Raw genomic sequence first — 14,996 nt, 5'->3', positions numbered from 1 at the left:
CCCCTTCTAGGACAGGTTTAAAATTATTGCCCAACCACAGCCTTTCCAAAAGCACTAAGTGTTGTATTTTTCAAAACAAGCAATAATTGGATAGCAAAATCCCTCCACAGAAACTTAGTTTTGGGGTGGTTTTTTGTTTGTTTGGTTTTTTTTAAGGGGCACTGAATAAAGAAGTTTGCATCTTTAAAGAGAACATTAGATGCCACTTAAGATCACAATAATGAAGAAGATAGGTACTAGTTAATATAATGAACTCTGTCTTTTGTCTGTAGCTCAGCACATACTATGCACTTACTGTGCAGCAGGTAGAGGAGTATCTGCTCATTTGAAGATTACTGAAGCCCTGCTAACCCTTTTGGATCAACATTACTATGAAAGCAGAAGCCTGGTAGGCGTGTTTTCCAATTTTTCCTCCCCCTATGACATAAACTCAAACCAAATTCATCTGTATTTCCTGCCTTTTTTGGGTAAAGAGGGCTAGGAAAGTCTGTTCATCGTTTATGTCAACAGGCCAGTGCTGGCAGGTCCAGGCTCCTGCTGTTGGCTTTACGGCAAAGTACTCTGTTGTATCACGCTAAAGCTTGATTCCTGGCACAAAAGGGATGTTTAAAAGAATGTCTCGCTGGGTTAGCAAATACCAGAACTTTTTATAGTAATGTGTCCAAAATGCTGCTTGTATAGGATTTGTCACTTTTGTAAGAAAAGGAAAGAAAAAAAAAATCACAAAAAAATAATCGTAAAACCCCACCATTTGATGCCGTTACATAAGGTTTCATTTAAACTACCTCTCAGTGTGAAATTCAAACATTAGGTAAGTAAGTTTAATAAGGTTTGCTCGCTGTCATGTTCTGTAAAAGTTACAGTGAATGCCAATATTGCAAAAGTTTATCACCAAAAAGGAAAAAAGTTAAGTCTCTTTTTTTCGTGTGTTTGAAAGTATCCAATAGTTTCAAGTTACTGTAAACTCTGTTGTATTCTTTTAACTTCTGTAGTTTCAATCTTGCAAACTGTAGCTGCTGGACAGGAAATAAATCATAACCACAAGCTTTCATAATCATGGTCTGCTGGGTAAAAATGATTTTGTACGCAGCTTTGTCATTTGGCTATAGATAGCCTCATTCACCAAATGTACCATTAACTTAGTCTTCTCTTTTTTCTTCAGTACTTGAGATGTGAACGTGATGAATGGTATTCTGTAATGGATGCGTGCCACAAATTATGTTGTCTTGTTTGCCCCTTTTCTGAATTTTAATGATCATTTTATTATTGCAGATGTGAATATTGCTCATACAACTTAATTTCTCTATAATTGTATAAAATATAAATGGAAAAAGTTTTAAGTTCTTACCCACTATTTAGAGGTAATGTATTATACTAGCCTTATGTGGCAGTTTACTTACAGTTTACCTACTTGCACTTCTTTTAAACTGCCATCTTGGTAGGTGTAGACAGATTTTTTTTTTTTTTTTTTGCATGAGTGTGTTTTGGTTTTGTTTCTTTTTAATTGAAATCTGATTATCTTAAGTTCTTTTTTCAGTGTTTGTGTTTACTACTTGTGATCATGTAGTTGTGCCTTACATTGTGAAAGGATTTAGTCCAGCGTGCACTGTAATTCCTAAACTCTGCAATTTGGAAGGTGGCTGTGGATTTGGATGAGAAAATGACACCATGCATCAACTGGTTCTGTATAAACTATGATGAAATGTTATTGAAATGTCATTTTTGTTTTCTAACCTGTTAAAGGAATGATTAATGACAATAAAAAATAAATAAATCAGACCTTTCTAATAGACCAGTTGTCATTCAAAACTACCTTGCCCCACTTCAGACAGCAAAGCTACTTTGAAATGTGGGATATATCATTTTACAAATGAACTGTTTGGACACCAGACATCTAAGAACAAGCTAAATGCTCCAGTTTCTTAGACTTGTGGAGAGCTGCAACGGAAGCTTTCATGTTCCTGAGGAGGCAGTGAGAATGACTGTTTTTTCAAATCTGTTTTTTCAATAGTTAAATTCAGAGTAGTTTTTCCATTTCCAATAACTGCACAAGGCAGCTGAGTATCCTGTGTTGGGTTAAAGTCCTTCTGTCACTAGCTGTGTTCAGACATATTCAGTGCAGCTGGGCAGTTGGCAGAACTGGAAGACTCGGAAGTAGCGCTGCTTTTATATTTTAGACTAATGAAGGGCTCACTTGTGAGATGGAAACCTCTTTCAGGGCGGAACTGTGTTGCAGAAAGAAGCCAGGTGATTAACGTGTGTGAGATCAGTCCTGTGACAAAGCCACTATTGAATTGTGGGGCTGTTCACAGATAGCTATGTTTAGCTACTGAAGCAGATCTTCCTAAGGGCTCTCTGTAGACAGTGGAGAAAGACGGAGAGAAGAGGTCTCCTGAAAGGCAATTTAAGTTGGGAAGTTAACTTCTGCCTCGACAGCTTTATGAGGTGTTTTTCTCTCCATACCACTGAAAAGGCTGTCGAGTGTATGTCTCCCTAAAGACAGCCTGTGTGTGAATACTTCCTTCCTCTGGAGTGTCCTCCTTGGAGATGCACCGGCATCCAGGTAATACTGAATCCCTGGGACTACTTAGTTGTCTGGTAAACTGAGCAGACCTGGGTTAAGGTTGTTCTGACAAAAAATATACAGAGGAGTAAAACACCCCTTCCCTTCCGCCAGTGCACAAAACACACAGAGTAGTCTGTCAGGTGAGGCTTCTCTGGGATTCAGATGTCTTTCTGCCCTGTCAGCATTGGTTTTGAGATGCTATGAGGTTCTGGAGAGGCACCAGCGGTGGAAGGGGGAAGGCTGTGATGCAGCATGCAGCAAGGCTTGGCATGGGGGAGATTGAGCACAGCTGTGAAAGCCAAGTCGTGGCTAAGTGTTTGCAGCTTGCGTGGTGGCCTGGAGCAGATCTGCTGTCTCCACTCTATTCTGCTCTTCTGCCCTTCACATTCACTGATGGCATGGAGCCTGGGTGGCTGTTCCTTTCCCAGGAAGCTGTGACAAAAACTTGCCCATTGCAGGCACAGAGGGGAGTGCAGGAATGTATGCCACAGCAGCCTAGGCTGCATCTGGAGGGTGCTGAACAGTTACGTACACACACACATACATACAGCCTCCAGACCACCACTTGTATGTACAGGTCAAGCAGCTCAAGTGGATAAAACATGCTGCTGCACCCTGAGGAGTGGAGCTGGGGAGGAGCTGAGTTAGGGGCAACACGAACTCATGACTAACTCGATTGTGGAGTAGAGGTGAATGCTGACTTCCCTGTGATTAATGTGAACAAGCAAATGGCACTCCTACATTCTTCAGCATAGTCCTCATCCGTGTTCAGTTGCCCCTGAAGTAATTTCTGACACTGAGGGGATATTCTAAGGGCTGACTTTTCTGCTGATGAGACTTGCTGACCGGGCACAGAAAGAGGGAGAAGTGACAGTCGCTTCGGAGTGGCTTTAGGGAAGGTTCCCTTTCTCTCTTGGCTACGGCTAATCTCAGGGGATTAACCAAGGCTAACCTGGTGAGAACACCCTCCCTCTGTGGTGGTAACCTGCACCAATGTTGTGGCAAGCATTTCAGGCTGTTCTGTGGGTCTCTTTCAGTACTTCAGAAAGAGGGGGGAAAAAGGTGATTAGCATGTTTGCTATGTGGACCACAGATCTGGGATAGCAGTGAAGTATCAAATGGTTTAATGCAAAAGGAACAGTCGGGTTTGTGAAGCAAACTTGAACTCTGAAGGCTGCGATGGCTGCAAACAACGCTTAATGACAGGTCTGCTGTTAATAAAGTGGTGAAAAACTTCAGGTAAAAAAAAATAATCCCTATAAAGCAGAGCATTATTGCACTTTCGTTCTTTCTGTTTATATATTCAGTAGCATCTCTAGTTTAACTGAATGTTACATGTAACTATGGCCTTTTTCAAAGAAACTTATATAATCTCATTTTAAAAATTAATGAGTCAACACGAGACATGCTTTTACTAATCAGCCTCCACAAACTCAATGTTAATGCAAAAAACATCTTGCGATATTATAGTTTAGGAGGTAGAGAGGCATAACTATAGTGAGCTATGACTATAAAATTTTAATTTTGTGAAACTTAATACAGTTTGCATGATCTTGGAATAACCCTTCTAGACTTTTCTGGTGAATAAGTTCTCCTCGCCAGTGTAGATTTTTCCCCTGTCCCGCTTTCTAGGAAAAAACAAGCTATATTAAAACTTCCCTGGATGGCAAGAGCCTTCCCCTAGCTGAAGCAAAGGAGTATGTAAGAGCAATACGTTTGTTGCATGGCTCATTTTCCCCCTCCAGTTTATTCCTACGTCCTGTGGTCAAAACTTGTCACTTCTGCCTAGTCAAGTCAGAAATCTGTCAGCTTCAGAAACTTAAGGCTTGCTGGGAGGAACAACTGTGTTATCACCACAGTAGTCTTCCACTGAATGTGTTGGTGCTGTGCTGACATTATTAAATTTCAGCGGATTCAGCTGGGAAGCAGAAAGCAGTACTTTTCTTGGTTTCATGTTGCGTGATGTAATTGGAGATTGCCGTTTCTATCTGTGACATCCATGTTTTCTGTAACACAAAAAATAATTTGTAAACCAAGACAATCCAAAAAAGTTCCTGTAATTCAGATACATAAATGCTCAGAGCCTTTAGTTTTATCTAGTGTTTTTTCATACACACACTCATAATTCCTGAAGTGAATGTGAATGATCCCAACCAACACTCTCCCAGTTGCTCAGGCCACTTCACGCTGCTGGAGTCTGTGTCTGGGGCTAGGGATTTCAAGCAGAGGTTTTTGTTTTGGTTGGAAGATAGGATTTTAATGTTCTGTTTGCATGACATTTGCTGCAGGCTATTTCACCTGGTTTTGTGTAATATTTATTAATTTAATGCTGTCCCTGCAGTTTGGGCTCCCTGTTCCTCTGATTAAGACAGCTCCAGTGCTATCAGCATCACAAGTTCTGTCCCTCTCCGATATCTGTCAAGTGCTGCCACACGAATTTCAGTTTCTAGCATCACGCTGACAGCATTCAGCTCTATATCCGCTGTCATCCAGGTATGAGGGCAGAGGGTGGTGGCTGGAGAGATGGTTTTACAATACGTAACTTCTTTCCCTCTGTGTTAGTCCAGATGGTCTGGGTCACAGAAGCTGAGTTGTCTCTGAATTGCTATGATTAGACATTACAAATTAGTGGGCAGCAACATAAGCTTAAGCTCTAGCTGTGCTTCTCCCACCCCAGGATTTTTATTTTGCCTGGTCAGGGGCTGCTCTCCCCACTGTAATACATGGGGAGGCACTGAGCTTTGAGGCAAAGAGTAGAAATACGTGAGAAGGAGCAGCCTGTTCCACTTCAAGCTATGCTGGGATTCACAAATTTTTTTATTGACCCATCTGGTTGTTTCTTGTGTTAAATACGAGTTAAGTACATCGCTTGGAAAAATGGAAAGCTGGAGAGATAAATTGCATGACCAACAGGTCTAAGGAGCTCCAGCAGCAGGTGTGAGCAGAGTCTGCCTGCACAAGCTGTACGCGCCTGGCAGAGCACGGAGCCCAGCTTCGGCATGGGGCAGTTGCTCTGGCCCCCCTGGAGCTGCCAGTGGAGGAGGGTCCGATGTGCAGGGTGGTGGTGGGGGTTACATGCGGCTTAGCCAGGCGGTAGTGGACCAAGAAGAGGTAAGATTTAAACTGTTGAGGTTTTCAAGGCTCAGTGAGGAGAGCAGGGGACGGGGGGAAGAGAACAGGGCACGGTGGTGGTATGGGTGGGATGAGAAGCAGCAGCGTGTTTCAAGTCTGTGTTTTCACATATTTGCTGAGTATTGGGTGTCTGAGAGAGAGGTGGGAGTGGGGCAAGGGAGTCACTGCCCCTACGTTCGGCGCATTGTGCGTGCTCCCGTGCCGTTGGTATCGCGCGGTACGGCAGCAGGAGGCAGGCAGGCGGGGTGAGCTGGGGAGTGGGGAGCTGAGGCATGTCGGGGAAGTTTCCTGGCTGCTACATGGGAAGCACCTGTGCCTTGTCGAGACAGGTGCTGCGAGTCACAGTGGTCAGCGGGAGACCACGTGACCTATGGGAGGCTTAAAGGCGGGGCACTCCCAAGAGGGAGTGGGGCAGTTCCCTCCTGGAGACTGGAGTGGTAGAAGCCCCTGGAGAGTGTGAGTCAGAGCTCTCTGTTGGAGTGAGATGGTAGTGAGTTTGGATCATTCTTCTGATTGTGAGATACATCGTGGTCACAACAGCCGTTTGGTTGTGACCCACTGTGAGAAGATACAGGCAGTCCGTGACAGAGACAGGCACTTCAAAAAACGCAAATCTAAGAGGCAGCTCACAACCTAACAGCCCTCTGCTTGGTATGAGTCAATGGGAATGTAGCGCTTAATGCTTCATTCAGTTTGCTGTTTCCCTTTTGGTAGAGCTTAGCCAAGTCAAGGCCCTGGTCTGATGGTCCTCACCAATATTAATCTTACCCAGATCATCTTCCTTTCTGCTGTGAAGAATCACATCAGCTAAACCCATGAGCTCATCTTGGCTGCCAAAGTTTCTTTAAAATATATATTGATCGTGCTGAGATCAGGCTTCTTGGGAGCTGAAATAAGGTAGTTCTATTCATTCAGGCAGTGCTGGAAAGTCTACCTTTCCTAGGGCTCAGAGTGCCCAGAGTTCAACAAAATGTGGTAATGCCACCACATCCAAGTGAAAAGAACCTTTCACTGCAGGGTTTTCTCTTTTGATAAACTGGACTTGGAAGACATTGAGAAGATGGTAGCCACCTGGTGTGAAGGCAGCTTTGGAAGGGAAAGGTAAATATTTTAATAACAGGAGAAGGTAATGACTTCTTGAGTAGATACCTATAGTAGATACCTATTCCAAGTACTAACCAGTGATTTGGAAACGGAAAGAACTCACCCATTGCTTTTCCCTGAAAAAGTCCTTCCACTGCAATTTCTTTTTAAGAACTAGTATTAGTGGTAGTCAAATTTCTGTGCATTAGATATTAGAGAATGAAATTCAACTTACAAGAGAAAAAAACACTTCTGTGAAGTGCCTACCATGCTTTCAGATGTTATACACAGCGCTGTTACTGGAAATGTGATGTGGTGTGAAAATGAGGGGTAAGTTGATATAACAGTGGAATTAATCATACCATCTGTTCAATCTGAAATTGCAAGATGTGTGTCATGCATGGATGAGCATGATACAGTTTTCTGATCTGAGTATTACTGCACGTGAACTGGGTGTGGAGGGTTGTTTTGGTGTTGACTTCTCTGGAGATACTGACCATCTTCATTTCTGTTACTCAAGAAACGGTATATTTTTTTTAGCAATCAGAAATGCTAATGTTTTTCAACAAGAATACGACCTGCTTTCAACCCTGATACAAAATTGGTACATGTTCAACAGTAAAAATTCTGTAATAAATGTGTGAGCCAGAACACTGGAGTGTTATTTTGTTTTGGTTTGGTTTTGGTCAAATGTCACAGCTGTAATAGACTCTTGGCACAGCATGGCCACTTTTAGGCCGAGATCCTCCTTCAGGGAAAGTGTAGTTGTGTAATTAGAGAAGAAAAAAAGGTGTGCTCCTTACCTTGGCGGTCTCTGTCTGAGCTTGTAGCAAGAAGACTGCTATGCACTGACGATACCTATTTTCATGCTGTATTAGGAAAGCATTTCGCAGGCTGAAGACTGTGGAAAAAACATGGAGAAATTATATAAATGCCTTCATGCAGCTGTCAGTCCCATTTTATAACCCATTAATTATGATTGAAGAAATGATATATGTAATCATCTCTTCTGATTCTTAACACAGCAATGCACCCTGATAGGGTTAGGTTTTTTGTTGTGCAGGAAGCTTTGCTATATCAAAAAGTTAATTCTACTTGCATTTGTTTTATTTTTGATTAATCGTTGTGCAGCTAAGGTACTTTTGAATCTAGCTGAGTATCATTAAGAGAGATTTCCATTCAAAGTGGACTAAATCATAACAGGTTAGAGAAAAACAAATAGCAAAAATTAAGCAGAAAGACCCCTTTCTGCTTAATTTTAAAATTAAATTAATTTTATTTAATTTCAAACAGGTCTGCACGATGGCTGCCACATAGGGAAGCAGCTGCACTTGGGCTGATGGTGGATTTGGACTCTCCCTGGAGCATGTGCGTGAGCTGGTGCTGCTGTCCAGGGGTGCCCCTGGTCAGCTGCTGGCAGCAGCGTCTCACAGGGCCGGGCACGTTTCCAGCAGCACTCTGGTTCCTGCCAGACTGCTGCAGAAGTTAACCAGTGACAGCAGCGTCTCCTGGGTCCTGCAGTTTACTTTGAGCATTGTGTAGCAGGTTTCCCTGCAAGGGGACAAATCAGCACCCATGTCACATGTCTGGAGCGAAGGGGTGTCTTAGGTGTGCTACGAAGTGGGCTGAGGGGAAAACATCTTCCAGTAGCCGAAATCCTGTGGCAGATGGCAGGCGTGCTTGGGTGGGCTGGTAGTAGCAGGGAGGGGGCACGGTAGCCTGTTATAATGCACTGGATTAATGTGGCATTGCTTTTTTTTTAGCTAGAGTTGATGTTGCTGTAAATTAAGCGTTCACGAGTGAGGTGTGGGATTGCCTCTCCACGAGTGGTGTCCCGAAGCGGAGCCCTGCTCGGGAATCCACACAGGCCGGATGGGAGCGCAGACCTCGAGCTTGAGACAAGGCAGCTTTTTTCTGAGTCTACTACAGTTGACATATCTTTTTGATAACCTTATCTAGATCATATAGTTTCCTCTGAAGCCTTGTATTGTGTAGAATATCTTGTTGCTCTGTAATGCATCTTGTCCAAGCATTTCCAAGTGCTTTACAGTCAGACCTCATAATGTTCCTGGAAGATAAAAGTGTCCTATAATCCTAGTTTTATAGAAAAGCAAAGTGGAGCACAGACTGGTTAAATTACTGCAGCAAATCAGTTAGCAGCAGAAATTTGTAGCAGCAAGGGGAGTATGTTTCAGAACTTCGTGCCCTATGTCTGTCTGTAGTCAATAGGAAATACAACTTTGCAGTCCTAAAAATGACTTTTTTTGGGAATGCTCAGCATCAGGCTCTCAGTAATGCTTTCTAAAAGAAATTCTGTGGCTGTAAAGATTACCAGTCTTTGATATAGTGCTATACCAGTGAGTCTGGCTCCTTCAAACTTAGTGTAAAGCATTGTTGGTGGAGCAACAATAAGTAATTGCAAAGATTAAATCCAGAGCAGAATATTAAAAGGAAAGCAATCCCTAATCAGAAAGTATGTTGCTGCTTACTTTCTTCAGAGATGGATTCCTACTATTACACTTACAGGTAAAGTTACATCTCTTATATAAGGTCTTATATTCACAGAAAGTTCTGCCTTTAGGGTATCTTCCCAGTGTTAAGAGTATGCCACTATAATTCTTACACCTCCACTGATACGTGGCAGGCTTTGGGCTACAATTATTCTGCATAATTATTACCCTCCCATCTGCTGCCAAAAGAGTGTTTTTATGATGTTGCAATATTTTTTTTTTTTCTAGTCTTTGTATTGAGGTACATTTCTTTCCGAAGTGACATCAACCCTCAGCAAACTAATGAATACAAAAGTACTTGTTAAATCAAAAATCAGGGTTGGATGGATCACTACAAGTCACATGCTGTCCTTTCTGAGAACATGCTAACTAATCTTTTACTGCCACCAGTAGTAAGAGTCTCCTGAGACTGCAAATAAATTGGCAGCATTCCTCAAGGTCACACATTCCTGAGATTATTTTTTTTTATTTTTCTTTTTCCCCTGCAAAGGGACATTTTCCAGTGACACTGGAAGTTTTGCTTGTTGCTTTACACAAAATGGTGGAAAGCTGAACTGCAAACTCGCTATAGTAATTTTTCTCACTATTTTTGTTGTACCTCACTCCAAGGGGTCCTGTATTAGGACAGGGCTTCCAAGATGTTACAAGAGTATAGGCGAGTAACAGAGACTGCCATAGCTGCAGCTGTAATAAAGCTGGTGGGAACATACAGGAGAGAAGTCAGGCAAAGAGATCCGGAGTGCAGGGAAGGGCCATAACCAGTGCTGGGATGCAGCAGGTAACTTTGTCTGTCCTGCTGACTGCAGCTGGGTCACGGGGATAAGACAGACCCTGGTTAGAAATCTCTGTATGCAGAAAAAGCTGGTTTTGAAAAAAAAAATATCCAAAAATCTTAGTCCAGAAAGCTCCATTGCAGCTTTTATGCCCAGTGTTGTATGTGCGAACCGGAGGGCGGCTGCGCTGCCTTCCCCGGCCCCGGAGCTGCCGACCGCATCTGACCCGGGCGTGGGTGGGACGGTGGGGCTGCCCCGCATCGCGGCCGGGGTGGCTGCCGCCTGCGCTCCGTTCCTGCGGGGCTGGTGGGGGGGCTCGTTTGGCAGACGGGCGGTGCCTCAGAAAAAGGGTTGTTCTTCTCTGCGTTCATCCCCTTACCTCATCTTGAGTCATTCGCCTTTATTTCCCGTCAGCGTTGATGCTGAACGCTAATTAGTCTGGGTGAATGTAGTTCAAAGCCAGCATAAATTTTACGGGCTCTAGGTTTGTTTTCCACACCTATTGATTTCCTACAGAGCACTCTAGCTCCCTGAGCTTTTCCTCCCAGTCTTTAGGATTAGGATGGCTGACAGGTCCCAGAGATTTGTATTTCTCTTATTTCTCTCTGATATAGGAGGCTCCTGGGATCTGGCGGAGTTAGACTGGGCTGTGCGGGAGCCTGCAGGAGCGGCTTGGACCAGGAGGAGTGCTGATTTTCACACCTGCTCCCTCACCCCAGCCCCGGTTCGGTGACCCCAGTGGCCAGTCGCTCACTGTGGGGGTCAGTCCTCCCCTCCTCACCCAAGGGCCCAGCAGCAGAGGGTATCGGAGGCATTTCCCCTGGGAATGCGTTTGGATGCCTGTGAGCAAGGAAGCGTTGATATACAGCAGATGATTTCCATCCTCTCCAGAGCCAGCAGGGAGGTGAGCGGGAGCAGCAGTGGGAGGGACGTCTCCTCTCCAGCCTCCTCAAGAGTTGCTGCTGTGAAAGCGTCCCCAGGGTTTGACAGAGCGTGTGAGGACAGCCAGGGCGGGGGAATACTGGGCTCGTGAGGAAGAAGTCGTCGGAGTCTCAGTACCTCCTTTGGGGCGAATGGACAGTGTCCGGACACTTTTGCTCCTTTGGGGCGAATGGACAGTCGCGGGTGCGTACGTGGACGTCGCTGTGAGAGGCGGGGGGACGTGGGGTGTGATGTCCATGTTAGCAGCTGCTGCCTCGCCGCCAGAGCGGAGCTGCGAAGCTGAAGAGTGCCGAGGCACCGGCGTCGGCACTCCAGGCACCCAGGGGTGGTGTGTGGGCACATGGCGTCCTGTCCTCACACCGCCACGTAAGCCATGTGTCACGATGGTGTTTGTGAAGATGTTCGAACACACGTGGGGACATACCTGTGACGTGGACAGGGTCGACGTTTCTCAGTATCAGTCTGTCTAGTGGGATGGGCTGGTCTAGGACCGTGCAAATCCCGCCCTCTTTTATGAAGGACTGCAGCTCAGGAGCGAGGGAAGGACAGACGGGAATTAAGCCTGCATCTGAGCCCCCGTGTTTCTGGGAATAGAAAATGAAATTGGTTAGCTGGTTGTCTGCCACCTGCTCATGAAGTATAGGCACTAAACAGCCCTAAATTATGTGCTTCCTCTTGTCAAAGGTACTCAGACAGCTTACTTGCCTGAGAAACCTCAGAAAAACTCATCCGTACCTGGAGCTCTCCTGCAAGGTCACACCCCGTACTAGAAAAAGCCATGATAGAAGCACAATATGAGTGCACAGGCAGAAAACAGTCAGTCTAAGGTGTTCAAAGGGTTTTTTCCCCCTTCTCCCCATTGTTTTAATAGCAGGACTTTTTGTCCTTTCCTTGGCGGTGTGTTTCCCCATCTCCTCTCGCATACATGGAGAACACAGAATTGCTGGGGCTCCAAATGGGTTGCAGCCCTTCACCAAAGGTTTGCCAACACATGTACGAGGGGCAACCCTCAAAGAGACTTGCCTGCAGGCACCAGGTCCCTTGAATTTCCACCCCCCTCATCTGTCCCATTGCTAAGGGATGGTGCTGCTGGTTTAGAATCTCTGACTGCATGCCTTCTCTATCTCCTACAAAAGCAGAACACTTGCTTCTTTAAAAAAACCCTGAGAGGTCTTTCAATCAGGCACAAACTTGAGATTCAGCACAGGTCCACTTAGCATTAATTTACATCAGCTTCATAAAATTAATTATCTAGATGCACTCCTACACTGAAACTTTAGGAATTTCAGGTCATCCAGTGCCTTTTTTTGGTGGCTAAATACAGAGATTTATGATATATAGAACTCTCTCTCCAGCATCTTTCATCAGTAATAACTTTCTTAAGAAGAGTCATCATCTCCGTTTTAAACTAGGGGAAATCAAGGCAAAGAGAGGCAACATATAATAGGCTATGTTGGAACTGAGAATAAAAGCAGTTTTCCAGCTATTTTAGCATTTCCCTGGGTTTTTTTGTTTGGGTTTTGGTTTGGTTTTTTTGTTTGTTTTTTTTTTTTTTTTCCTTCTTTGCAACAGTTCTGGTATCTCTGGGATAAAAATTTCTCAAGTTACTGGACTGAGTCATGAGGGGAGCATTAGAAAACTTCTGATATTCTTGAAACTTTTCTGAGCTTTAGGAATTGAGCATCTGAGAATAACATCAGGAAAATATTAAGGTCTTGTAATGTAAATTCTGCTTGTCATAGTGCTCCTGTAACATACTGAGCCTAGAAGCAGGGTTTTGAATTGGTGTTACAGTTTGCTATTTGCGTAAAGAAGTATCACCCATCTTTCATGGTGATTAGTCATCTTGTATTTTTATCATTAGATCAATATTCCAAACTACATTCAAAATATTTACCAAGCTAAAAAACGTAACAACTGCAACCATGTATATCTCTATCCATTATTACCTTTTTGTTACGTTTAATTTTGGTAATTAGTAGGAAATCATCAAATAAGAAGAGATAGACATCAAGGTGTCTTGTGCTTTCTGGGGAGGAAAACAAAAAAAAAATCAATTTCATGGTATGACTGTTTTAAGGAATTGCTACTTCTATGATGAGGCACGTCTAAGAATCATTGCATCTTGCAGAATGCTTGTGACAAAAAAGCATGATTTCCAACATAGTACACAACTATTCTTCCCGTAGTCTGCACTCTGTCAAATGCAGCACTTAAAAAATCATATTTCTCTTGATGAATTTGGCTACTAATACTTGTGTCTTGTAGTAGTGACCTCATTATGAAAAAACAATTACTTGCCTGCCAGAAAAAGTGACCTTAATCACCTATGAATGCAACAATCAGCATGCTGTAAATTAATAAATCCTACCTGGTAAACAGTGAACGTTCTGAACATGGCAGAGATAAAGAAACAGGGAAGGGCCACCTTTTCCTGGTAACTTTAAATACTGGTATGCTGCCCTCTTCCCAGGCTTTTGTTGATAGCATCACAAAACCCTTTCAAAAACTACAAAAAATAGTATTGGCTTATATTTCCTTCCTAGCTTAGAGGTCATGAAGATGTGAGGAATATAACAACAAATGTCTGTGAGAATGCTTCCAACTCTTTCAAATTAATCTCCAAGCTACATTGAAAACTCAGGTACAGTTATAATAAATAATAGAGAGCAATTTAACAAAAGCAAGAGTATTTTTTACACAACTTCCTGCAAGAAACCTGGGCGCTTTACTGGATTTGCAGAGTTTGGTCCTTTGACCTCTTCCTTGTTTATGGCTCCTTCTATCCCTTTCCATGAATCTTTCTTTAATTTCCCTTTTTGGTCCCAACTTGCTGTCCTATTTTGCTTCCAGAATCACCGCCTTTCTCTGCTGCAGGCTTTATCCGTGATAATCTGTCCTCTGGCTACTCGGTACCAATAGGGCATCTCTGGACACGAAAACTAGGCATGAAATGTCCACCTACTCTTCACAGCAAATGAGGTTAGTCAGGGTTATTGCTTCCAGACAATCTTGCAGGATCCTAAAGTACCTTCTTGGGTGTTTAGTTTTGAAAAGTTTGGCTTGAAAACTTCTCATCTCGTTAATGTTGCGCAAAGCAACATGAGTAACTACTGAAAATTGAAATTCTAACTAACTAGGTCATGGATAAGCCAGCTGCGTGGAGAATAAAGAAACTACAATTAGGACCTTTCTTTGTGCCAGTGGAGATTCAGAAGACTACAAACAAGCAACTTAACGTGTATTAGACGTCTCATAAAAACTACCCTTCTGTAAGTTTCTGTGAAGTCAAAAACTTGATAGAGGGTTCTCCACAGCATTCCTTGTACAGTGGTAGGCTTTTGTGGGCATTACACAGGAAAGAATTGTTTGTTGTAAACTCATTCCACTGCTGTGGACAAACTTTTCTGTTTCTTTGATTTATACTGCGTTGACAGAGTCAATTGAATGGCATCAGTTGGAAGGAACCTCTGGAGGTCTCTAGTCCAACCCACTGCTGCAAGCAGGCTAAGCTAGAGCAGGTTGTTCAATCAAGTTTCTCTCCAAGAAAGGACACTCTGCAACCTCTCTGGTCCCCTGTACCAATATTTGACCACCCTAATTGTTGACAAGTTTTTTCCAAATATGTAACAGGGGAATATCCATGCTGCAACTAGCATTGTTATGTCTTGTCCTTTAGCTCCATCTGCCTTAAACCAGCCATTAGGTAGTTGAAGACAACCATAATGTCTTTGAACCTTCTCTTCCTGCATCTCAACAAACCCACTTTTCTCAGCTGCTCCTATTCTCAATTACAGGATTACAAAAAAAAATCATGCAAGTGTGTTTGCAGTGATTTCAGTTTCATTCAAAGAAGCACACTTCGCCTTAACACCAAACGTGTGACAGTCTGTTCAGAGTTGTGACTTCAGTACATGCTTCTTTCTGTTGTGCGGCATTATATTTGAATTGTGATTTCATTTTTGTCTTCAAAGATATTTCATTCAGACA

The 14,996-nt window shown here is 43.4% G+C and overlaps 1 protein-coding gene across 1 annotated transcript in view; it reads right to left on the bottom strand.

Annotated features, from left to right (window-relative positions):
• Window positions 1-4,464: 4,464 nt before the first annotated feature.
• Window positions 4,465-14,996, bottom strand: part of PLEKHG7 (pleckstrin homology and RhoGEF domain containing G7) — a 35,475-nt gene continuing 24,943 nt past the window's right edge. Inside the window, exons 13-16 of the mRNA XM_086610841.1 lie at window positions 12,956-13,035; window positions 11,431-11,590; window positions 7,585-7,682; window positions 4,465-4,572 (exon numbers count right to left, since the gene is read on the bottom strand). Of these exons, the coding sequence (XP_086466967.1) occupies window positions 4,465-4,572; window positions 7,585-7,682; window positions 11,431-11,590; window positions 12,956-13,035 (446 nt within the window). The remainder of the gene's footprint in view (window positions 4,573-7,584; window positions 7,683-11,430; window positions 11,591-12,955; window positions 13,036-14,996) is intronic.

This window comes from Tauraco erythrolophus, chromosome 4, assembly GCF_009769465.1.
Source record: "Tauraco erythrolophus isolate bTauEry1 chromosome 4, bTauEry1.pri, whole genome shotgun sequence".
Taxonomy (NCBI): Eukaryota; Metazoa; Chordata; class Aves; order Musophagiformes; family Musophagidae; genus Tauraco; species Tauraco erythrolophus.
Note: the sequence above shows the minus strand (reverse complement) of the source record. Positions and strands in the feature narration are given on the sequence as shown.